The 24,514-nt window shown below is 41.2% G+C and overlaps 1 protein-coding gene across 3 annotated transcripts in view; it reads left to right on the forward strand.

Annotated features, from left to right (window-relative positions):
* nsmce2 (NSE2 (MMS21) homolog, SMC5-SMC6 complex SUMO ligase) overlaps positions 1-24,514 on the forward strand; it is a 127,251-nt gene that overhangs the window by 17,266 nt on the left and 85,471 nt on the right. For all 3 annotated transcript variants that reach the window (XM_055634822.1, XM_055634823.1, XM_055634824.1), the window contains exons 3-4: positions 7,838-7,944; positions 18,597-18,750. In XM_055634822.1, the coding sequence (XP_055490797.1) occupies positions 7,838-7,944; positions 18,597-18,750 (261 nt within the window). The remainder of the gene's footprint in view (positions 1-7,837; positions 7,945-18,596; positions 18,751-24,514) is intronic.

Below are 24,514 nucleotides of genomic sequence, written 5' to 3' on the forward strand. Positions count from 1 at the left end.
TGGCCTGTTTCCGTGCTGTAATTGTTATATGGTTATATGGTTAAAGATGAACTTAGTATTTGTTTGTCAGTTGTTATGGATAAAATGGATAACATCATGCTAAATATTGAAATATCAAATTGGGGAAAAATTGCCAAGCAACTCGTGTTGAATATAGGATATTTTCAAGATGTGTTCTGTGAGTAAAGTACATTCATATTTCCATCAGTGGAATTGTAATGTGTGAAAACAGATGCTGTTGCCTCTGGCAGCCAAATTCATGTTCATCTTGGATTAGTTGGGTAATAACTGCCTTCCTGCTCATTGAAAGATGTTAAAATTGGACATTTTCAATTAAGTAGCTGCAGGTTAAACAAACACTGGAAAGCCAATGCATAGTTCAGCATAGTTCAGTATGGGCTGACAATTTCTAGCTTCATGTGGATAGGTTTTGGAAAGGGGAATAATATCCTGGATTGTCTGTATACCTTTATCAAGATTTTGACTTACTAAGATTTTCCTTCATATAACTTCATTAGTGCAACATCTTTGTAATACCAATGTGGCTGAAGTTATTTATGTATTTTTTCGCACAATAGAAGCAACCCACACTAAAATAGCAACCTTCCTTAACTTTTTTTTATGATTAAAAAGAAATGTGGATTATTATGATTTTAAATGGGATTTTATTCTACCTCTTCTCCCCAATATTACTAGTCTTGTTTCCATAGTCATGATTTGGAAATAGGAAAAGTTAAACAGCTATCCATACAAAATTAGCCATCTGGTGCATTAGAGACACAAGGAACTGCAGATGTAGGAATCTTAAATAAAACACAAAGTGCTAAAGTATCTCAGTGGGCCAGAGGGAATGAATCGGAGGGGGTTTCTGGTTGGTTATCATTTTTCTGGTTATTTTTCCATGGACCTCCTGAGGGTTTCTAGCATTCTCTATTTTTATTTCAGATTTCCTACATCTCCAGTTTTAGAATTTCAAGTTTTGAAAAGCCAGCTGATGCCACATTTCAGTTCGCTCTCAAACCTTTGATAACATGTGCCCAAATGGCCATACTTGCCTTTTTTTTAATGTCATTAAAAGTTGTCATGATCGTTTACATTTCATATAAACCTTTATTCACTTCACCATGAAAGTATAGAAAACCTGTTGTAGTACTGGGAACAAAGTCCTTATCGAAGCATTATGGTTGATATTCTTGAAGCATTAAGATGTGATGAGCCTTGAAAAGATGTCTAATGGCAGGTTGAAATACCGCAAACACTTGTTTTTATGGACCTCTTCATAACAGATTTTGGTTATAATGAAATAAATTAATTGAATGTTTTTAGGTTGAGTAGGATTCTGTAAATGGAGGAAATACATAGAATTAATACCAGTGACCTAAATGCATTGTCCATTATGTCTCTATCACCTTTCATGGCTGGCCATCAACAGCGTGTATTTTGAAATGTTGCTTGCAAGATGACAATAAAAGGATGATAATGGTAATGATAAATAAAATAGTCCATTAATAATATCTGGATACTTACTTAGGCATTCATCCATGTGCTTTCTTTGAAGTCCCCACTCTTCGCAAAAAAAACAAATAATATGCACACTTGAGTGGTTTAGGTGCTATATTTGATGTTTTTTTGTAACTGAAAATCGAAACCTTTCATGGATTGGATAGCAAAGATTGATGTGCATAACTCCACCCGAGCGCACTCCTGTTAGTAAACCTTGCACAGATTGTCCCCATGTTGCAATAGGGTTCCAGCAAGTAAGAATTTCATAGTTGTTATCCCAGTGCACATGACAACTAAACATGTGAATTCTCTTGACTCTTAGTTTCTTTCTTGTGAATTAGAAACATAGAACCATAGAAAATAGGTGCAGGAGGAGGCCATTCGGCCCTTCGAGCCATTCATTGTGATCATGGCTTGAAAAGATGTCTAACAGCAGGTTGATTCATTGTTTATAACTCTTATAAACTTATATTTATTGTTTATAACTCTTAAGTTTGCAAGTTGGAAATGTGGCTGTGAACTGAGTTCCCACAAGGAAGAGGATGCCTGCAGCCCCACTGGCAAAATGCATGTTCTGATGGTTGTTTGTATATATGGATGGATCTCCTGATGGTTGTTTGTATATATGGGGTATATGTAGATAAGTGATCATAAACTGGAGAGGCCATGTATTGCAAATCTAATATGTGAGATTTTATTTAATCCTGTTTTTGCCAAGTGAAACTTTTTCTCCAGTTAAGCTGTATTTAGTGAACTTAATACTTATCCCTATAAGTGTATACTTATCCCTATATTTAGATTCACAAAGGTATGTGGATAAGTGTGAGAGGTTTGGACTGAGCAGATAAAAAAAACTGATGGGTGAGGTGGGAAGTAAGTTGCCGGGCAGGCAGAGGTTGCTGTGAGAATGAGAATTGTATTGCAGGTGTAAGTGATTGAAGCAATGAGATAGTTCATTTAAAATTCACATAGGTAGTTGCAGGAAATTGAAATGAAAGGATGAGGGCAAGGATATGGGATTAGGATTGTGGTAATAAGAGAATTAAACATGAGGATGGATGAATTAGGTCCGTGACCTTTTCCATTATTAGAGTTTCTATGTATTAACTTCTATGTATTTAATTTTGGTGCAAGGGTGGAGTAGTGTTCTTTTAAAACCATAAAATCTAATCATCAGTTTTAAGACAAATCAGTAGAATTTTTTTATGAGCCAATGAATTCTAGCTAAGAAAAGCAATTTCAGTGCCTATCTTTGGTACAGAAGGGCAAAGCATTGTGATTGGCTTTCTTGATCTTATTAAATGTGATTAATATTAAATGGTTAAACTCCCTCCTTCCGCTGTGAATGAAGCACTTTCCAATCTCTGGGGTGTACTTGCAAAGTTGTATATAAGACACTTTTAATATTTAATGAAATGCTGGAAGGAACAGACATATTGAAATCCTTTTTAATACTGTAGAAACGAGGAAATGCAGATGCGTTTACAAAAATAAACCCACAAAGTGCAGGAGTATCTCAGCGGGTCAGGCAGCATCTCTTGACGAAGCTGGGATGTAATGTTAAAATTGTACAAGTCATTGGTGAGACCAAATCTGGAGTATGGTGTACAATTTTGGTCACCCAATTATAGGAAGGATGTCAACAAAATAGAGAGAGTACAGAGGAGATTTACTAGAATGTTGCCTGGGTTTCAACAACTAAGTTACAGAGATAGGTTGAATAAGTTAGGTCTTTATTCTCTGGAGCGCAGAAGGTTAAGGGGGGACTTGATAGAGGTCTTTAAAATGATGAGAGGGATAGACAGAGTTGATGTGGACAAGCTTTTCCCTTTGAGAATAGGGAAGATTCAAACAAGAGGACGACTTCAGAATTAAGGGACAGAAGTTTAGGGGTAATATGAGGGGGAACTTCTTTACTCAGAGAGTGGTAGCTTTATCAAATGAGCTTCCAGTGGAAGTGGTGGAGGCAGGTTCATTGGTATCATTTAAAAATAAATTGGATAGGCATATGGATGAGAAGGGAATGGAGGGTTATGGTATGAGTGCAGGCAGGTGGGACTAAGGGGAAACAAAAATTTGTTCGGCACGGACTTGTAGGGCCGAGATGGCCTGTTTCCGTGCTGTAATTGTTATATGGTTATATGGTTATTGACGAAGCGTCCCAACCCGAAACGTCACCTATCCATGTTCTCCAGAGATGTTGCATGACCGTCTGAATTACTCGAACACTTTGAGTCTAGTGTTATATCGACTAACAAATCTTTGTGACGTTATTCATGGTGTATTGTATCTAAATATGGAAACATTAACCAATGTTAAGTTTAAAAAAAAATTCTTAAGTAAACAGTCAAAGAACTTGGTCGCCAGTCTGAATGAGTTGAAAGACCTAATTATTATTTAGAATGATAATCAGAATCCCAGTTCTGTTTATTTGGAGGCTTTAGACTATTTTTTGATATTTTATTTTTACTCCAGAATTTTTCTGTATATTGATGATAACTGTTCTGAGAAACTTTTCATATCAGTGAGAAATGTTTAAGAGAATGTGAACCGTGGAAAGTATCTAAATAGATAATTTAGTCATAGTTATAGAGTTATAAACAGGCCCTTCGGCCCACTTGCCCACACCGGCCAACATGTTCCAGCTACACCAGTCCCACCTGCCAACGTTTTGGTCCATATTTCCCCAAACCTTCCCTACTGCTACCTTTCTAACTGTTTCTGAAACATTGGGTTAGTCCCAGCCTCAACTATATGCTCTGGCAGCCAGTTCCATAACTGCACCACCCTATGTGTGAAAAAGTTACTCCTTAGATTCCGATTAAATCTTTTCCCCTTCCCCATTAACCCAATGTGCTCTGGTCCTCGATTCACATACTCTGGGCAAGAGACTGTGCATCTACCTGATCTATTCCTCTTATGAGTTTATGTTCACCTCTATAAGATCACCCCTCATCCTCCTGTGCTCCAAGGAATAGAGTCTCAGCCTACTTAACCTCTCCCTATGGTGCAGACCCTCTAGTGCCACCTTTAAGAGGGCATCAATAATACCGGTACCCAAGAACAGTAGAGTGACGTACCTCAAAGACTATCGACCAGTAGTCTAACGTATGTGGTGATGAAGTGTTTTGAGAGGGTGGTTATGAGGCATATCAACTACTACCTCAATAAGAACCTCGACCCACTACAGTTCGCCTACCGTCACAACAGATCCACGGAGGATGCGATCTCACTGGCTCTCCACTCCGCACTGGGCCACTTGGACAATAAAAACACTTACGTCAGGCTGTTGTTTATAGACCGTAGCTCGGCGTTCAATACCATCAAACCCTCCAAGCTGTTTACTGAACTCACGGAACTGAGTCTCTGCAATGTTCGAATTGGCAGAAATACTTCATCCTCAGTGATAATCAGTACGGGAGCACCTCAAGGCTGCGTGCATCGTGGCCTGGTTCGGCAACTTGAATGTCCAGGAGTGAAAAGACTGCACAAAGTTGTAAACACTGCTCAGGCCATCACTGGCTCTGACCTCCCCACCATCGAAGGGATCTATCGTAGTCACTGCCTCAATAAGGCAGCCAACCTCATCAAAGACCCACACCATCCTTGTCACACACTCATCTCACCACTGCCATCGGGAAGAAGGTACAGGAGCCTGAGAATTGTAACGTCTAGGATCAGGATCAGCTCCTTCCCTACTGCCATTAGGCTATTAAACACTACAACCTCATAAGCTATGAACTACAATAGATTATTATTATTATTGCACTGTTATTGTTTGTTCTTTTGTTTCTGAGTTTTTGTTATTATGATTACATATTCTGTTGGGCTACAGCAAATAAGAATTTCATTGTTCTATCTGGGACATATGACAATAAAACACTCTTGACTTGGCATCCTCCTAAATGTTATCTGTATCCTTGACAAAAAATGCTGGAGTTACTCAGCAGGACAGGCAGCTTCTCTGGAAAGAAGGAATGGGTAACATTTTGGGTCGAGACCCTTCATCAGATGAATGTCAGGGCAGAGGGAGATACATAGATAAAGAAGTGTAAGGTGTGAAACTAGGACAAAGGGAATGGAGATCAAGGAAAATGTAGAATTGTTAGCTTGGCGATAACAAAGCAAACAGATAAATTGTAGTCGGAGGCAGTAAGACTGGTCGGAAAACTGGGAAAGAGGAGGGATGGAGAGAGGGAAAGCAAGGTGCTACTTGACGTTAGAGAAGTCAATGTTCACACTGCTGGGGTGTAAGCTGCCTAAGCGAAATATGAGGTGCTGTTCTTCCAATTTGCGCTGGGCCTCACTTTGCTAATGGAGGGGGCCCAGGACAGAAAGGCCAGTGTGGAAATGGGAGGAGGAGTCAAAGTGTTTAGCAATCGGGACATCAGGTCGGTTTAGGCGGACTTAGCGGAGGTATTCGGCGAAATGATTGACGAGTCTGTGCTTGGTCTATCTTTTTTAATTTTTTAATTAATTTTTCAAAAAATTAACGATAAACATAATGGTGATATCGATACATAGGGATCAAGATTACATTAACAACAAGTATGAGTCCATTGTCAAGATACACATTGGGTATAGACCTCCCGGTCTCTATGTAAATATAGTTAAGTGTTTTGAAAGAGAACTTGTATATATAAAAGCAAAAAGAAAAAAAGAGAAAAAAGAGGAAAACAAAACCCCCTAAATTAAAATAAACATAACAAAATCTGGGCTGCAAAGAATTTCAACAATTTAGGTCCCTGTCAAGTCCGTTCCACCGTATAAAGGTAAGAGAATTATTATAACGGTTGGAGAGGGAACAATTTATATTGTGTGAAAATATTGAATAAAGCTTCCCCAAGTCCTATCAAATTTAACCAAGGGTTCAACAATGTCACTCCTAATTTTTTCTAAATTTAAACATGATATCGTTTCAGAATACCAATAGAGTGTGGTGGGAGGATTAGAGTCTTTCCATTTAAATAAAATAGATCTTCTGGCAATTAATGTTCTAGTTCACTCTCTGATCAGTGGTAACTCTTGAGTTATTTATGATGGGGAATTCAGTAATGGTAATGCTGTTGAATGTCAAAGGACGATAGCTGGATTTTCTCTTGTATGTTGTCATTACATTGCACTTGTGTAGCACAAACATAAGTTGCCACTTGTCAGCCTAAGCCTTGGTGTATTTGATTGTGGTCTGCTTCATTATCTGAGGAATCAGGAATGGTGCAGAGTATTGTGCAATGAATAGCAAACATCCTTCTTCTGACCTTAAAATTGAAGAAAGGTCAGATATATGTTCCAGTGTGTATTGGGTGAGGAGAGCATTCATTATATTTCACGAATAATCGTCAAACATAGAAAAAATATTTTTATTTTATCTGACAGTTTCTGAAATCAGTATTCTCTGACCCAAGATACCAACATTGGGTAAATATGGACTGGACAATAGGAAAGTCTGGCAGTTCCACACGGAACTGCTTGCTTCTACCCTTGGAACAACTGGCAAGTTTGGGACTCCAGCATGAACATCCTTATAATTATAAAACTCTGAACTTGGATGTGTGTGTGTGTGTGTATTTATTTGTTTGTGTAAGATCACATCTACTCGAAGAAACGACGCGCTAACGGGAACATTTTTATATATTCCGGAGTCAAAAATCGGTTTACCCGAAAATGTCCTGCTTTATTTCTTGAGTAATTAATAAAAATGTTCACAAATCCCATCAAAATTTGAATTCAAATGCCTGTGTTTTTCGCTGATGACGTGACAATGGATCTGCCTGCCTGGCCCGCGCTGCGACTGACGTCACCTCCCATCCCTCCCTCGTTGTTCAAAAGTCGACTGAACACCGATGACCATCGCTGAAGACTGTGGCACGCGCTGCGAGTGAAGAACGAGTAAGTCGGGCCCTGTATTGGAGGTCTCGGGTCTGTCTCGGCTCCCGTCTGTCAAAACCCCGCTGTCCAAGGATCATAGAGCACTGTCTTCTTGCTCGTGCTGCAAGTGACATCAGCCCCTGACCACTTGGTCTAGTTGAATATTAAAATCCTGATCATGCGAGCTAAGCTGTGTGGATGATTTCTTGGCCAGGATCTGGAAATGCTCTTTTTTTGTTTGGTAAATTTCAAATGTTAATTTTTTTTTGTTTCATTTTTGATTGTTTCTGTATGCTTCTGAATGGGAAGGGGGCATGGGAACTTCTGGACAGTTTTGATTGCTGGTAAAATTTGGGCAGGGCTTTGCTGGCTTTTAAATTGTGAATGTTGCAATGGAACCTCATTCAAAACAGCTGGTTGAACTAGCAGTTTGTGGAATAATATTTTGTTGTATTTTATTTTCCAGGCAGTGCGGAAGAAGTAAACAAAATGGAAAAATTAATGCTAGACTATGTGTCCATGGACCGAGAACTTGAGCAATTTATACACGTTGTAGAAGATGTCACAAATCAGGTAAAATATCAACTGCTTTGATGATACTTTTGCATTGCACTGCTCTTGCACGTATCTCTGCCACATGGAGTCCTGGGTACAGTAGAATTTATTCTATTTTGCATTTTCTACCTAAATAGCTTTTTTTCTCGTTCCATTCTTATTTATCTATTCATGGCCAGAAAAATCCCCTGCAGTGGTCATGCCTACTCCAAGGCTACTTCCTTTGGAGTCACCCAAGGAGTTTATAAAATCGTGTTATACTTAAATTGCCCTCCATGTTACCTGCAAAATATGGATCTGTACTCAAAAATGAATTAAATGGCTTAGATGGGGTTGAATGCCTTGACTGTATTTGGGAAAGATTTCTTGGGTAGTAGATACTAGAGTGGAAATGGAAAAAGATGATTGGAAAAAGTTGTTTGCAAGTAAAGGGACGCTTGGCATGTAAGAGGCTTTTTAAAAAGGTTAGCAAGAGTCCAAGGTCTGCATGTTTCTGGGGATTGTAGTAGAACAGAGGGACCTTGGAGTATAAAACATTCTTCTATGAAAGTAGTATCACAGGTGGACGGATTGGTGAAGGAGACCTACCATGCTGGCCTTCAGCAGTTAGGGTGTTGTGTATAAATGTTGGGATGTTATGTTGCAATTGTACAAGACATTGGTGAGGCTGCACTTGGAGTATTATGTTTACTTTGGTCACCCTTATATAGGAAAGATGCCATTGAGCTAGATTGACTGCAAAATAGATTCACGAGGATGTTGCCAGGACACAAGGAATTGCGTTATTGGGAGAGGTTGGGAAGACACGAGCATAGGAGGCTTGGGGGGATCTTATAGAAGTGCATATAATTATGAAGGGCATAGATAGGATTGAATGCACAGAATCTTTTTTCCCAGGGTTTGGGATTAAAGAACTGGAGAGCATAGGTTTAAAGTGAGAAGCAAAAGATTGATTGTGAATCTGAAGGGCAACTCGGATGTCAGAGATTGGTATGTATATGGAATGAGTTTCCAGAGAACATTTTTGGAACGGGTACAATAAAATTTAAAAGACATTTCAACATGGATAGGAAAAGTGTAAAAGGTATATGGGCCAAACGCAGGCAAATGGGTCTTGTGTAGATAGGGCATCTTGGTTGGCATGGATGAACTGAAACAAAGAGTGTGATTCCATGCTGGAGGACCTAGATGAAGTCGAGGGAGGAGGTGTGAATATATTTATAGGCATTCCACAGAGATGGTTCCCTCTGCAACTCTGGTTCACTCATCCCATCCCACACCAGTCACCTCCTTCCCAGGGATTTTCCCCAGTAACTGCAGGAGGTCGCATCATCTGTTCTTAAACCTCCACCCTTCCTCAAATCATATGTTGCCGGCCCTGAATTGTTCTGGCCTTCCTCGCATCCAGTTTCCCCCCACCCCCCCACCCCACCTCCATCTTTCAGTCTAGTTCTGACCCGAAAAGTCACCTATTTCTATTCTTCAGAGATGCTGCCTGCCCCACTAAGTTACTCCAGCATTTTGTGTATTTTTAAATAATTGGGTACAGATCATATTGGAATTATTGAGGTCTTGATAACTTACTTTGCCTTCCGTTTTACCTTGTAACAAAGGACAACAGAATTACAGTTGTATAATTTTTAGCAGTGACTAATACGAACACATTCCCATTTCTTAATCACCAAATGAGAGAAAGAAAAACGAGATAAAACTTTCAGTTCAATAACCGATAGAGGAATGTCGCCTGCTCATGTTAAATATTGCTTATGTAGACAACGTTAGATTTTAGCTTTGACACTTAACGTGTGGGCAAAATCTGTCTGACACAATCCCTGTAAAGCTTCAGCGTTTCATCAACTGTGCTTTTTCACACCTTGTGATCCTTGAGCTTTATTTGAGGAAATTGTCTCTGCCACGTTTCTATTACAGACCCTGAGCCGCTTGCAATTTGCACAGTATCCATTTCATAATATTGCTGGCCAAATTATCAATCAATCAACCTTTATTGTCATCTTGCAAAGCAACAGTTGTACAGTGCAAAATGAGAAGACGTTTGCCAGGGAATACCGGACGGAGCATCGCACGTAAAACTAAAACATTTCACACATAAAATAAAAACAATAAAAACAATCCTGTCCCTGATAAAACAGTACGAATAGTTAAAAAGTGCAGGTAAAAACAGCAACATTAAAATACAGTCATAAAAAGTCCAGGGCAGCTGATTTATTAAGTGGTCAGTGCCAGAGTTATTAAATTGTCAGTGCAAAAGCAGCAGAATCAGGTGGGGTGACTGTTTAGCAGCCTCAGAGCCTGTGGAAGGAAGCTGTTTAGCAGTCTGGTTGTCCGGGCTTTGATGCTAAGGTATCTCTTGCCTGATGGCAGGAGATCCAGATGTATGTGGAGGGGGTGCAGTCTGTCCTTAGCTATGCTCAGTGCTTTTATCAGGCAGCGGCTCAGGAACAGTTCATGTACCGAGGGTAGGGAGACGCCAATGATCCTCTCTGCTCCCCTCACTACCCTCTGCAGAGACTTCCTGTCTGAGCAGTTACAGTTGGAGTACCACGTGCTCATGCAGTACGTGAGTACAGACTCCACCGTGCCCCTGTAAAAAGTCCTGATGATGTTGGTGGGGAGTGTTATAATTTATGTCTCAATTTTTTTCTATTTAATGTTCACAGCTGGATTCAAAATTTTAAGTTCATTATGTTACTCTCACTAACTTGCAGATAACCACCAGGGGCGCCGGGGAGATGGCAGCCCTGCCGACAGTCTGTTCGTTTTTTCTTTGTTTTTGTTATTTTTAGTTTGTTAAAAGTTTTGTTTTAATGGTCTTCGTTTTATGTGGGGGGGGGGGGGGGGGGGGGGGGGGGGGGGGGGGGGGAAACTTTTTTTCAAGTTCTTACCATCCTGGAGATGTGATCAATTTTTGGATCACTTTCTCCGAGCTCTGCGGCCTAATATCGATAGCTGGAAGCCTCCTCAGACTGTCGTGAGCCCCACCGTGGGCCGTGGACTTAACATCAGAGCGGATCCCTTGCCTGGGATTGCTCCCACCTTGACCACCATGGACTTACCGACAAGGGCTCGCAGTCTCGGGTGAGGCTAGTCGGGAGCTCCAACGTCACGGAAGGCTCGACCAGCCCCGACACGAGGTTCGATCGACCGGCCTCAACGCGTAGGGCCCGAATGCCGCCGGCTATGGGAGTCAAGATCATCCTGTGAACGGAGGGCTCGAGGCCCAAGACCGAGGAAGAACAAAAGGAAGGACTTGAACTTTATTTCGCCTTCCATCATAGTGAGGAATGTGTAGGAGTACCTTTGTAACTGATGATTTATTATGCCAACTTACTAATCGTATCTCGTGCATAAGATTGACATTGTTTTAGTAATTCATATCATTAGTAATCTTCCCGATCAGCAGAAAAGATTATTGGCTGCAACCTTCCCTCCATTGATGCACTGTACACTACAAGGGCCAGGAAGCGAGCAGGCAAGATCATCTCTGACCTCTCTCACCCTGGCCACAAACTCTTTGAATCACTTGCCTCTGGAAGGCAAATCCGGATTGTCAAAAGCTGCCACAGCTCGACATAAAAACAGTTTTTATCCACGAGTAGTTGCTCTACTCAACAGCCAAAAATCTGTAGCCTCCCTTTGATCTGGTATTTTGTTGGTTCACATGCTTGATCAATGGTTTTTTATCATTAATGTTTTATTATTATTATTAATGTTTAGTGTTTTCTGAGTCATTCATAACTGTCACTATGTCATGTTGTTACTTGTGGGCGGAGCACCAAGGCAAATTACTTGTATGCGAATACTTGGCCAATAAACTTACTTACTTATAACTACAATCATTGATATGATTTTTTATTGGAAATTTGTTTGACGACTATATCCCAAATACTTATCACCTAACCTATATAAAGATAAATTTGATTATGCTCCAACATATGGTGGGCTGTGGCACCCAAAGCATTTCAGCTATAGTGCTGAAGATGAGCTGCAGAACCAGCCACTCCGCTAGTCAAGCTGTTCCAGTACTGTTTTGATGACAGGTCAGGAGTGTGGTGGAATAGATTCAAGCTGCCTCAATGGCTGCATCACCATGAATATTCAATATCTTACTGGAAGCGGATGCGGTAAAATTAATGAATGCGGTGATAACTGTTGAGAAAGTACTTGAAATGCTGCTAAAAATCACCCGGTCTAAAAACATCCTCGGTTGCCAAGGAAAATTGATTGGAGACAGCAAAGTGGCTTGTCATAATCTTCCAATCCTTTGAAGATGCGGAATCGCTGCCAGGAGACTAGAAAATAGTAAATGTATTCAAAGCTAGGATGTAAGTGCATGCATGGCAACTAGTTGGTTTGTTTAACTTTGGTAATGAGGACATTTTTAGGAAGCGTTATTGGATAACATAGTTAATAGCCTTTTGGAGAGCCAGCATAGATGTATTTAAGGTATTTTGCTGAACTGAACTGCAATTTCATTGGCTGTCCACTGCACTGGACCACTTGAACGATCAAAACACTTACATCAGAGTGAGGATAGACACAAAAAGATGGAGTAACTCAGCGGGACAGGCAGCATCTCTGGAGAGAAGGAATGGATGACATTTTGGGTCGAGACCCTTCTTGTCTCGACCCGAAACGTCACTCATTCCTTCTCGGCAGAGGCTGCCTGTCCCGCTGAGTTACTCCAGCTCTTTGTGTGTATCTTCGGTTTAAACCAGCCTCTGCAATTCCTTCTTACACACTCACATCAGACTGTTGTTCATTGACTGCAGCTCGGCATTCAATATCTCACCCCCTCCAAATTTGTTACCAAACTCATGGAGCCGGGTCTCTGCACATCCCTTTCCACAATCGATACGAATTGACAAGAACACTTCCTCCTCAATAACCATCTGCACAGACGCACCACCAGGATGCGTGCTCAGTCCCTAGTTTATTCACTCCATACCCATGACTGTGCAGCCTGGCGCAGTTCCAACGCCATAGTTAAATTCACTGACGACAATACCGTTGTTGTATGAATTGTGGCTATTGACGAGTCAGAGAATAGGAAGGAGATCGATCATCTGATAGAGAAAGATATCAGAACAATAACCTTGCTCTCAACATTAGTAAAACCAAGTTGATTGTTGACTTTAGAAGAGGAAGGCCGAGGACCCACAAACCTATCGTAATCAATAGGTTAGCGGTGGGGAGTCAACAACTTCAATTTCCTGGGTGTGCATATATCTCAGAAGATCTGTCCTGTACCAAGCACATTGATGCAATCATAAATAAAGCCCATCAACACTTCCACTTCCTTAGATGACCAAGGAGATTTGGTATGTCAATGAATACTCTCTTGAATTCCTACAGGTGTAAGGTAGAGAGCATATTGACTGGTTATATCACAGCCTAGTTTGGCACCTCTAATGCCTAAGAACGAATGAGTTTACATAAACTGGTGGACACTGCCTGCTCCATCATGGTACTGAACTCCCCAAACACTCTTGACCTTCGTCGCTAATGTGTGGGATAGAACTAGTGTACGGGAGATCGCTGGTGGGCGTGGACACGGTGGGCTGAAGGGCCTGTTTCCACGCTGTATCTTTAAATTAAACTGAATACACTAAAACCAGAGGGAGTCTGAAGAAGGGCCTCTACCCAAAACGTCACCCAATCCTCTACCCAATGTCCAGAGATGCTGGCTGCTCCATGGAGTTCCCCCGCGCAATTAAAGCATGGAATAGTCTTCACCCTATCATAGTTACCCAACCAGACGCAACTAAATTTAAGGTAGCTCTTTTTTCCCAAGAACCCTTTTTTGCTTGAGTCCAAGTCAAGAGTTTAGAGAATTTTATTGTCATGTGTCCCAGATAGGACAATGAAATTATTGCTTGCTGCACCCAAACAGAATGTGCACCAGAATAGATTGGGTGAATCAAATTGGCAGGGGTGCCGAGGAAAAGGATTTCTTGGAATGTATGCGGGATAGATTTCTAAACCAACATGTAGAGGAACCAACGAGAGAGCAGGCTATTCTAGACTGGGTATTGAGTAATGAGGAAGGGTTAGTTAGCAGTCTTGTTGTGCGTGCCCCCTTGGGCAAGAGTGACCATAATATGGTTGAGTTCTTCATTAGGATGGAGAGTGACATTGTTAATTCAGAAACAATGGTTCTGAACTTAAAGAAAGGTAACTTTGAGGGTATGAGACGTGAATTGGCCAAGATTGACTAGCAATTAATTCTTAAAGGGTTGACGGTGGATATGCAATGGAAGGCATTTAAAGACTGCATGGATGAACTACAAAAATTGATCATCCCAGTTTGGGAAAAGAATAAATCAGGGAAGGTAGTGCATCCGTAGATAACAAGGGAAATCCGGGATAGTATCAAAGCAAAAGATGAACCGTACAAACTAGCCAGAAAAAGCAGCCTGCCAGAGGACTGGGAGAAATTCAGAGACCAGCAGAGGAGGACAAAGGGCTTAATTAGGAAAGGGAAAATAGATTATGAAAGAAAACTGGCAGGGAACATAAAAACTGACTGCAAAAGTTTTTATAGATATGTGAAGCGAAAGAGATTAGTTAAAACAAATGTAGGTCCCTTGCAGTCAGAAACAGGTGAATTGATCATGGGGAACAAGGATATGGCGGACCAATAGCAGGGGACCGCGGGTCAAAGGATATGGAGGAACTGAGTGAAATCCAGGTTAGTCGGGAAGTGGTGTTGGGTAAATTGAATGGATTAAAGGCCGATAAATCCCCAGGGTCAGATAGGCTGCATCCCAGAGTACTTAAGGAAGTAGCTCCAGAAATAGTGGATGCATTAGTGATAATTTTTCAAAACTCTTTAGATTCTGGAGTAGTTCCTGAGGATTGGAGGGTAGCTAATGTAACCCCACTTTTTAAAAAAGGAGAGAGAAAACGGGGAATTACAGACCAGTTAGTCTAACGTCGGTAGTGGGGAAACTGATAGAGTCAGTTATTAAAGATGGGATGGCAGCACATTTGGAAAGTGGTGAAATCATTGGACAAAGTCAGCATGGATTGACGAAAGGTAAATCATGTCTGACGAATCTTATAGAATTTTTCGAGGATGTAACTAGTAGACTGGATAGGGGAGAACCAGTGGATGTGTTGTATCTGGACTTTCAGAAGGCTTTCGACAAGGTCCCACATAAGAGATTAGTATACAAACTTAAAGCACACGGTATTGGGGGTTCAATGTTGATGTGGATAGAGAACTGGCTGGCAAACAGGAAGCGAAGAGTAGGAGTAAACGGGTCCTTTTCACAATGGCAGGCAGTGACTAGTGGGGTACCGCAAGGCTCAGTGCTGGGACCCCAGCTATTTACAATATATATTAATGATTTGGACGAGGGAATTGAATGCAACATCTCCACGTTTGCGGATGGCACTAAGCTGGGGGGCAGTGTTAGCTGTGAGGAGGATGCTAGCAGGCTGCAAGGTGACTTGGATAGGCTGGGTGAGTGGGAAAATGTATGGCAGATGCAGTATAATGTGGATAAATGTGAGGTTATCCACTTTGATGGCAAAAACAGGAGAGCATACTGTTATCTAAATGGTGGCCGATTAGGAAAAGGGGAGATGAAACGAGACCTGGGTGTCATGGTACACCAGTCATTGAAAGTAGGCATGCAGGTGCAGCAGGCAGTGAAGAAAGCGAATGGTATGTTAGCATTCATAGCAAAAGGATTTGAGTATAGGAGCAGGGAGGTTCTACTGCAGTTGTACAGGGTCTTGGTGAGACCACACCTGGAGCATTGCATACTGTTTTGGTCTCCAAATCTGAGGAAGGACATTATTGCCATAGAGGGAGTGCAGAGAAGGTTCACCAGACTGATTCCTGGGATGTCAGGACTTTCATATGAAGAAAGACTGGATAGACTCGGCTTGTACTCTAGAATTTAGGAGAATGAGGGGGGATCTTATAGAAACTTACAAAATTCTTAAGGGGTTGGACAGGCTAGATGCAGGAAGATTGTTCCCGATGTTGGGGAAGTCCAGGACAAGGGGTCACAGCTTCAGGATAGGGGGGAAATCCTTTAAGACAGAGATGAGAAAAACATTTTTCACACAGAGAGTGGTAAATCTCTGGAACTCTCTGCCACAGAAGGTAGTTGAGGCCAGTTAATTGGCTATATTTAAGAGGGAGTTAAGAGATCAGGGGGTATGGAGAGAAGGCAGGTACGGGATACTGAGTTGGATGATCAGCCATGATCATATTGAATGGCGGTGCAGGCTAGAAGGGCCGAATAGCCTACTCCTGCACCTATTTTCTATGTATCTATGTAAACATAATACAGAACAGGAAATAAAAGTTCAGTGTGTCTATATACCATAGACCATATATATACACAATAAATAAACAGATAAAATGCAATAGGCTGTTATTGTTCAGAGTTTTGAATTTGGTGGTGGACCCTTCACCACCTCCAGTTTAAATTCCATTTGGAATATTTTTGGAGTAACTCGTGCTCCCTGAAGCAAGAGTTACTCCAGCTGCAGGGAGTGATTCTGCGTTGGTTTTCAGCGGTTGCGGCGAGGCAGCGACCGGACAGCAATGGCGGCCAGATCTCCCACAATGCAAAGGGAGGGAGAAAGAGCCTGGCGCCGATCAGTTGCCGTGGCAGTGTGCATGTGCAGGGCGGCCGATGACGTGCCAACGGATGAGGAGCGAGCGGAGACCCAGCCAAAGATCATAGAGCGGAGCCCGGTGGCCCATACACGGATGGTGGGCGGAGACGGAGAGTGACAGAGAGAGATAGAGAGGGGGGCCCGCTCAGAGTTGAACGGCAAGTGTCCTGGGTGCTTGCCAAGCCGGGCAAAATGGCACTGCTTTTAGGTTGCCCGGCAGGACTTTAGATGGTGATTGGCACCCGGGCAACCATTAATTTAGAGCCCTATGTAATTGGAACCCTGTGATTTGAAAAGCATGGCAAAGATCGCTTGGTCAGTCAGATGCCAAACCATCAGGATTTCTCAATAGTATAATAGCAGATTTGACATTTAATGTATTCACTAGTCTGCAATACAAATACAACCTGGACATTGTTTTTATGCATTGTCAAAGAAGGCCAAATAGCCAAAATATTGAATTGACTACTTTGGGAGGATGAGGAGTTCATCCTTTAATAATTTTGAATTTGAGATTGTTGTGGAAAAGATGGAAGAGTCTAAAATGTACAATATATTCAGTCGAATACAAGAGGAAAATGGTTTCGTTATTTGCTGACCACTGATTTTGAATCCACGTGGTTTGTTAATTATTGCATCTACCATCTTTTCAATGGTATTTTGTTGCTGTATTATGTATGTCTAATTTTACCTATTTATAGATTTGGTCTAGTTTGCAGGACATTTATGATATTTAGGTGCAAACCTAGCCTGAATCTCTTGAGATCTTTTAGCTAAATTTGGTAGTTGTAGTTGTGCAAGGCCGTTGTTTCGCTTGAAGGTTTTAGGTAATGAGCCATTACCTGAACATTTTGTATTTTTTAACAAAATACATTTGCTGTAAAGTATAGTATTTGGTGGAGAATGAATGCTGGCTGAATTCAAATTCTTTAAAACATATTTTTGAAATCTCATGGATGTTTCTTGTAACGACATTTCGTTCAGACCGATAGGTCTGAATGACAAATAAAGGATCTAATTCTAAAAAATTCTATAAGCCAAGTCAGAGCTTAAAACATTTGATAACTAAAGACTAATCTTATGCCATGTAAATTGAATTTTCACGGTCTGCGTGACAATTTATCTCTCTCTCATACTTAAGAGTGAATGGATTTTCCAGCCGGTTATGCTAACATTTGGTTGTATATTTGGAACAAGTCCTGTTCCCTGGTAATATAATCCAAATTCTAATATTAAACGATCAGAGAGCTGCATGTATGATCAGCTAATCCAGTAGCCAGCCACAATCTACTTAAGGACAAGGTCGGCTGAGGACAGAGCATTTAAAAATATCCAGTGTCTGATATTATGTACACTTGCTCATTCATGTCTTGTCTTGTCTTTATGTCGTATCAATCTTCTGTGCTTAAAAAAAGTTATTGCAAGTTCTTGTACAAGACATGAAAGTAGGGGGTGCAGAATTTAAAATCAAGTTTGGTTATATTTTAAAATGTGCACAGGAATTAAAGAATGAAAAAGTGTTGTGTGGTTAATTTCTAGGTTAGTCAGAGGGATCAAAGCATTTAAGATGAGAAGCTTTCCACAAAGCAAATATTTTGTCAGTGCAATGAGCTACAAAGAGGCATTAATCCAAAAAGATTAACACTCAGACTCCTTCCACCATTTCTTTTAGTTGAAAGTTTATGTTTTTCAGATCTGCTACATAGGATTCCTCAATTCCAAAGAATGGCACTCTCGCACGATATTGCCTTTTCTACACACCACATTTATTTATGTAGATTTTGTACATTATATAACCACTGTATTCAATGAAATATTTTGTTTGGAAATAATGATAGCATCCTGCCTTGGTTACAAAACTGTAACTACTTTTTGATATACTGAGAGGCTGCAACATATGCCAATGCCTATTGTTAGGTGTTGGTGCAAAGTGTAAACTGCGTTAATTCCTGTGGCACTGTTCCTCTAGCACTTTCACTGTCCGTTGCCAATAATTAAATCTAATTTTCTAGATCAAGCAAGATCGACCAGAACGATTACCTGATATGAAGTTATTAGTAAATAAAAAGTTTAATGAAGTGCAAAATCTGAACAAAGACGAAGATCTACTCAAAACTGACATATATCGACACTTTAAAAGCCAGCTGAATGAGATGAAAAAGCAAGGTAAGTGTTATGGTTATTTCAAATACCAATATCTTTAACCTCATGTTGATGTCGCTGGGCCCATTCTTGTGCGGCTCCACGGCGCCTTGTGGAGCTTCGTCTCTGCGCCGCCATTGCGGGACCTGCTTCTCTGCTGGTATGAACGGTATAACTAGTTTCATCGTCTCATCACTTGCAGTAATTGTTCTTTCTCAGTAATCTGATGTGCTTTTGATGCCATTCATTACAGTCCTGTGGATGTATGGTTACCCAATGGAGTGAGTTTTGTGTATTTTCAGACTTGAGAAGATGCAGATTTATGGTTGTCTGGAAAAATGTCAACTTTTTTTGGAGTGTAGGAAAAAAGGACATAACAATTACCAAATGACAAAATACCATGATTCATTTTGCTGTTTTGAGTGCATCATTTCTTAATTTCCAATTCCATGTTCTTCTATGGATGATTGCATTTAAAAAACCCACTATAATATCCATATTGATGAACTACAGTCGATTTCTTTTGAAAGAGTTCATTAAAAAGTTTTATTTTTGTCTTCAATTGCAACAACTTATGGCTTACCATAATTTAAGAAAAATGGCAAATTAGGTGAGAGGTTGGATGGCGTATGTCAATTGTTGGTCATTGAACAGAATTTCCTGAGTTTAGTGGAATGGGATTAGAAGCACAGCAACCTTTTCTCTTGATGAAAGTCCATTTGTGGAAAAAGATTGAACAAGGAGTAAAAAAAGTTGGCTTGCTGTTGCTTTTTTTTAAGGATCCTTCGTGGACTGTAACATGCAGCAAATGAAATATTACTTGACAACTTGATTAATGTTTTCATTAGTTATTACATTTTGCTTTGAATGCAACAGAATTGTTTTAAGTGAATATTTGACGACAAATTGTATATTTTTTGGTGTTTTGGGCCATGGTGTTTTTATAAATAGTAAAGAGGAAGCACATAGCATCACGTAATGCGGATGCGGATGAGGGGGCGCAGCTCGGGCTGTGGGAGAACTGCCACTTGTCGCTGTAGCGGCCCATCGGGGAGCGGGTTCCTGTTGGTCCTGACGTCTCCGGCCACCCCCCTGGACAGGAGCTGAGTCTGGGAACTAGACCAAGTGGGACCTGTTAGGCCCCGTCCCCCAATGCGGCAGGGAAGGGGGGGGGGGGATGGGTTCAACGCTCATCCCGGAGACAGGTGTCCCCCGGAGCCAATCACCCCCCCACTAGGAAAATAATGGAATTTATGGAGGAAGCGGGGGTGAGGGTGGGTCGGTATGCGGGGGGGGGGGGGGGGGGGGGTCGGGGGGGCCTGGTGGCGGTGGGTGGGGGGGGGGGGAGAGGGGGGTGTGGGAGGGAACGGAGCGGGGGTGTGGATGGGGGGGAATGAGGTTGTGGGAGGGGGAGCGGTGTGTGGAGGGGGAGGTGGGTGTGTGTGGGGGAGAGCAGTGTGGTGTGCGTGGGGGGAGGGGTGTATGTGTGCATGTGGGGGGGGAGGGCGGTGTGTGGGAGGAAAAAGGGGGGGGGAAGGGGGTGTGTGGGAGGGAAGAGGGGTGAGATTGGGGAGGGGTGACTGGGGGGGGGTTGTGGGGGGAAGGGAGCGTGTGTGGGGAGGGGGGTGGTGGGCAGGGGTGTGTGGGGGAGGGGGTGAGTGTGGGTGGGGAGGTGGAGGGGGGTGAGTGTGGGCAGGGGGGGTTGGGGTGGAGGGGGGAGTTTGTGGGGGGTTGGGGGGGGGGAGAAAAGGCAGGAAAAGTCATGGAGGAGAGGGGGGGTATCACAGGGGACGGGGGCAGGAGCCAGCGAATGGGACCAGAGGGGAAAAGGGCTGGAGCTGGGGGGCTATTTCAGGGAATTTGGTGGCGGGATTTTAGAAATCGTGCAAAAAAGGCAATTTGAAAATAGACGTTTATGAGGAAAAATAACTGAGTGCTAAGGTACAAGTGCAACATTGCTCTGCTTATTTAATGGTCATAGAGTCATACAGCACGGAAACATGTCCTTGGTCCGATTCGTCCATGCTAATCAAGATGTCCCATCTAAGCTCGTCGCATTTGCCCATGTTTGGCCCATATCCCTCTAACTTTAAATAATGTTCCTGTACTTGGAATGTTTTATTGGAGATGAGAACAATGGCTGTCACATGTTGTTAGTTTTCGGTAACAATTGGAAAATGATCGGTTGTCCAAAAAATAGATGATTTGCTTGGAATCTAATTTTTCATGGTATATTACAATATTTAGTTTACAATTCCTAAGCATAGTACACCAGAATCTCAATTTTCCATTTGTTTTTCTCCCCCCTCTTCCTCTGAAGTTCTCAAGGGCCTATTATTTATATTTGGATTACTCCATTTCTCATAATTGGCTTTCCTCAGCTGACTTTTGAAGTTTTTACTACTTAAAGTCTATATTTTGGGTAATTCCCGAGTGAGCAGAATTGTTAATTATGGCAAATGTTCATTGGCCCTCTTCTACCGACTGCAATTACAATTGTAATATGAAACATGTCCATATTGTTAGTGATTATTTTTCTAAAAGGACTTTCCATGACAGAACTGTTAGAAAATACATTGTAATGACAACAAGTGAAAGGATGGCTCATTGCTATCTTAATGATTTAATAAAAAATGATTATGGATGCTATACTACGTGATGCTATGTGCTTCCTCTTTACAAAGATATATTTTGGAATGATGTCTTCTCAATTCCAGATTCTAGTCCCTGGTAGTATAAGTTTGTTGATGTAATCCTCATCCATAAAATGCACCAAAACATTGTAACACATCCTTAACCCTATCCCCCAAATTAATTGTGGCCCTTGTTCAAGGTGAATCTGTAGATGTGTAGTCTTTGTGTTCCAATATTAAAATTATGGATTATGTGGCACATCTGTTCTAGGCAAGAATATCCATCATTTGCGCTAAAGTTCACTTCATTTGCTTGGCTTCCCTTCTTAGTGAAGTTCTCTTCCATGCCTTGTTACATCTTGTCTTTAAAACTGTAGCCCTAATAAATTTCCTTTAGTTCCGAGTTTTCATATTTTATGGGAATAAAATTAGCAAAATAGAGTGGATCAAGGAAAGCAATCAATTTTGCTAGTAATTGGTGCCAAATCTGATTTAGTATTCCTGTGATAGCAACAGGTTGCGGTTGTATAGTGCCTTAAAATGTTCTGAAATTCTTCATGGCAGAGGAAGATGATTTTCCATGTATTTGGCAAAGCTTTAAGGGGGATGGCTAAAAAGTGTGGATGTTCTGTATGAGAAATCTATCATCTTAACATATCATGCCGAACTGTTTCCATTCATCTATTTGCTTTTTACTGAGAGATTAAAGAAGACGGGCAAAGGTAATAAAAATCAAGTTTGCGTCACCAGAGGGTGCCATTGTTACAACTGTGGATCCTACTGTTCTATAAATATAAATGCAATCTCCATAAGAAGCACGATCAGTGTTCTCAAGGGAAGGTTTGCTAATGCATTTGAATGTTGGATGTTCAAGAACTTGAGTTTTAGAAGGGAGAGAGTCAACAATAAATATGGAATCCAGGGAATTAGTGAGGTTGGTAGCCAGCGACAACTATGAATATTGGCAGTGCTACTGATAAATACATCAATGAGGTAAAGAACTCAGATAAAATGAGGACAGATAAAATGAGGACCGTGTAATTAATATTGAAACAGCTTCTTTGGTCCTGTGTCCATTCTGATATAACCACTGTAAGGAAATGTAAGCTGGTTTCAAAGATTCAGATCAATGAATGAACATTTTTAGAGTACAACAACTATACTAAAACGAAATACATGAAAATTATTAATAAAGCAACCAGTCTCACGCTCTTCTGCACATCCGAGACTGTGATGGGTGGCCTTGAGAACTGGAGCTTGACACCTGCCTTCATCACGGTCTAGGGTCTCCCTGTTCCTCTCCAAACGTGACCTTTCTCTCTCTCCCCAAAGGTGAATTTCTCTCTGTTGAAGCATGCACATGTATAACTTTCTCTCTTAAGAATAACAAAACTAACTATTCTCCTTTGTGCCATAATAACATGAGTTATTAGTGCTATCAAATGCTGAGCTAGTCTCGGATGTATCTTGGAGGGCAAAAGCTTACCTCAGTGATATCGCAGGTGATCTCATGATTTACTGGTCTCTCTCAGTTTCTGGAGAGCTTGTTTACTACTTTTACAACAGTTTAGTAACCTGCAGTTGTACAGGGCCCTAGTGAGACCACACCTGGAGTATTGTGTGCAGTTTTGATCTTCAAACTAGAGGATGGACATTCTTGCTGTTGAGGGAGTGCAGCGTAGATTCACAAGGTTAATACGGGATGGCGGGACTGTCATATGTTGATAGAATGGAGTGGCTGGGCTTGTATACTCGTAAGGGCTTGTATACTTGTATGGGCTTGTATACTTGTATGGGCTTGAAGGTGAAAGGGGGCCTTATAGAAACATATAAAATTATTAAGGGATTGGACACTCTAGAGGCAGGAAACATGTTTCTGATGTTAGAGGAATCCAGAAACAGGGGCCACAGTTTAAGAATAAGGGATAGGCCATTTAGAACGTTGATGACGAAAAACATTTTCACCCAGAGAGTTGTGAATCTGTGGAATTCTCTGCCCCAGAAGTCAGTGAAGGCCAATTCTCTGGATGCTTTCAAGTGAGAGTTAGATAGAGCTCTTAAAGATAGCGGAGTCAGAGGATATGGCGAGAAGGCAGGACCGGGGTACTGATTGTGGATGATCAGCCATGATCATATTGAATTGTGGTGCTGGCTCGAAGGGCCGAATGGCCTATCCCTGCACCTATTGTCTATCGTCTATTGTTTATTGTGCACAACTTTCATTTGTGCACCATCGTAAATGTAGAAAACATTCAAGAGTATTTTACGGAAATGTAATGAACTAAAAAATAGAGCTTGGTTAAAGAGATGTATTTCAAGGTTTTCTTTTTGGAGAGAGGGTGGCAAGATTTGGAGAGAAAATTCCAAAATTGCTGGGAGGAATCATTTGGTTAATGTGCTGATTGATAGCATGGACAGGCAGCAAGGTGAAGGTATAAAAGAGTAAAATTAAAGAGATGAGGTGTGGCAGTCAATTGATGCAGAAAGAAATTGGGTTCTGTAAATGCGCCAGAGATTTGGGAAATCATCTTCCATCATTACCAATCAGCGAAGATGAGGTGCTCAAAGAGTCCAAAGGTTAAAGCTGGATTGTCTGTGGTGCAGTCACTGATTTGTATTCAGCCACACCCCTCTCTGCAAGTTAATTTCTGAGATTAAAGCTACTATTTAAATGCAAGTTTTATGGTACTTTTCTAAATAGCAATTTGATCTGCAACTTGGATACTGAGTTAATATGATTTTAACATTATTTAATTTGAAAATGCGTCAAGGTTTCACATAATTTTATTTTGCAGTGAAGTTATTATAATGCAACAGGTGCCAGTTTGAGATGGGAATTGTTTTAGAGTGATGCAGGATTAATATTATTGAACGTATGCTTCATTCCGAGCTGTGCATGTACCATAGCTCAAATACAGAATCCTCTTGACAGCATGCAAATGCTAAGTAAGTTATTTGTGTTTGCAAAAGTCTGACTGGCATGATAGCTCTTTACTAACATTGTGGCATTTAAAATTGAGCTTTCAAAATTTTGTATGAAATTAAATACAGATATTCTGAATGTATGACGAAGGCAAAGTGTTGCGAGACCACCTCATCATATTAACCATATAACCATATAACAATAACAGCACGGAAACAGGCCATCTCGGCCG

The sequence above is a fragment of the Leucoraja erinacea genome, chromosome 4 (genome assembly GCF_028641065.1).
Source record: "Leucoraja erinacea ecotype New England chromosome 4, Leri_hhj_1, whole genome shotgun sequence".
NCBI lineage: Eukaryota > Metazoa > Chordata > Chondrichthyes > Rajiformes > Rajidae > Leucoraja > Leucoraja erinaceus.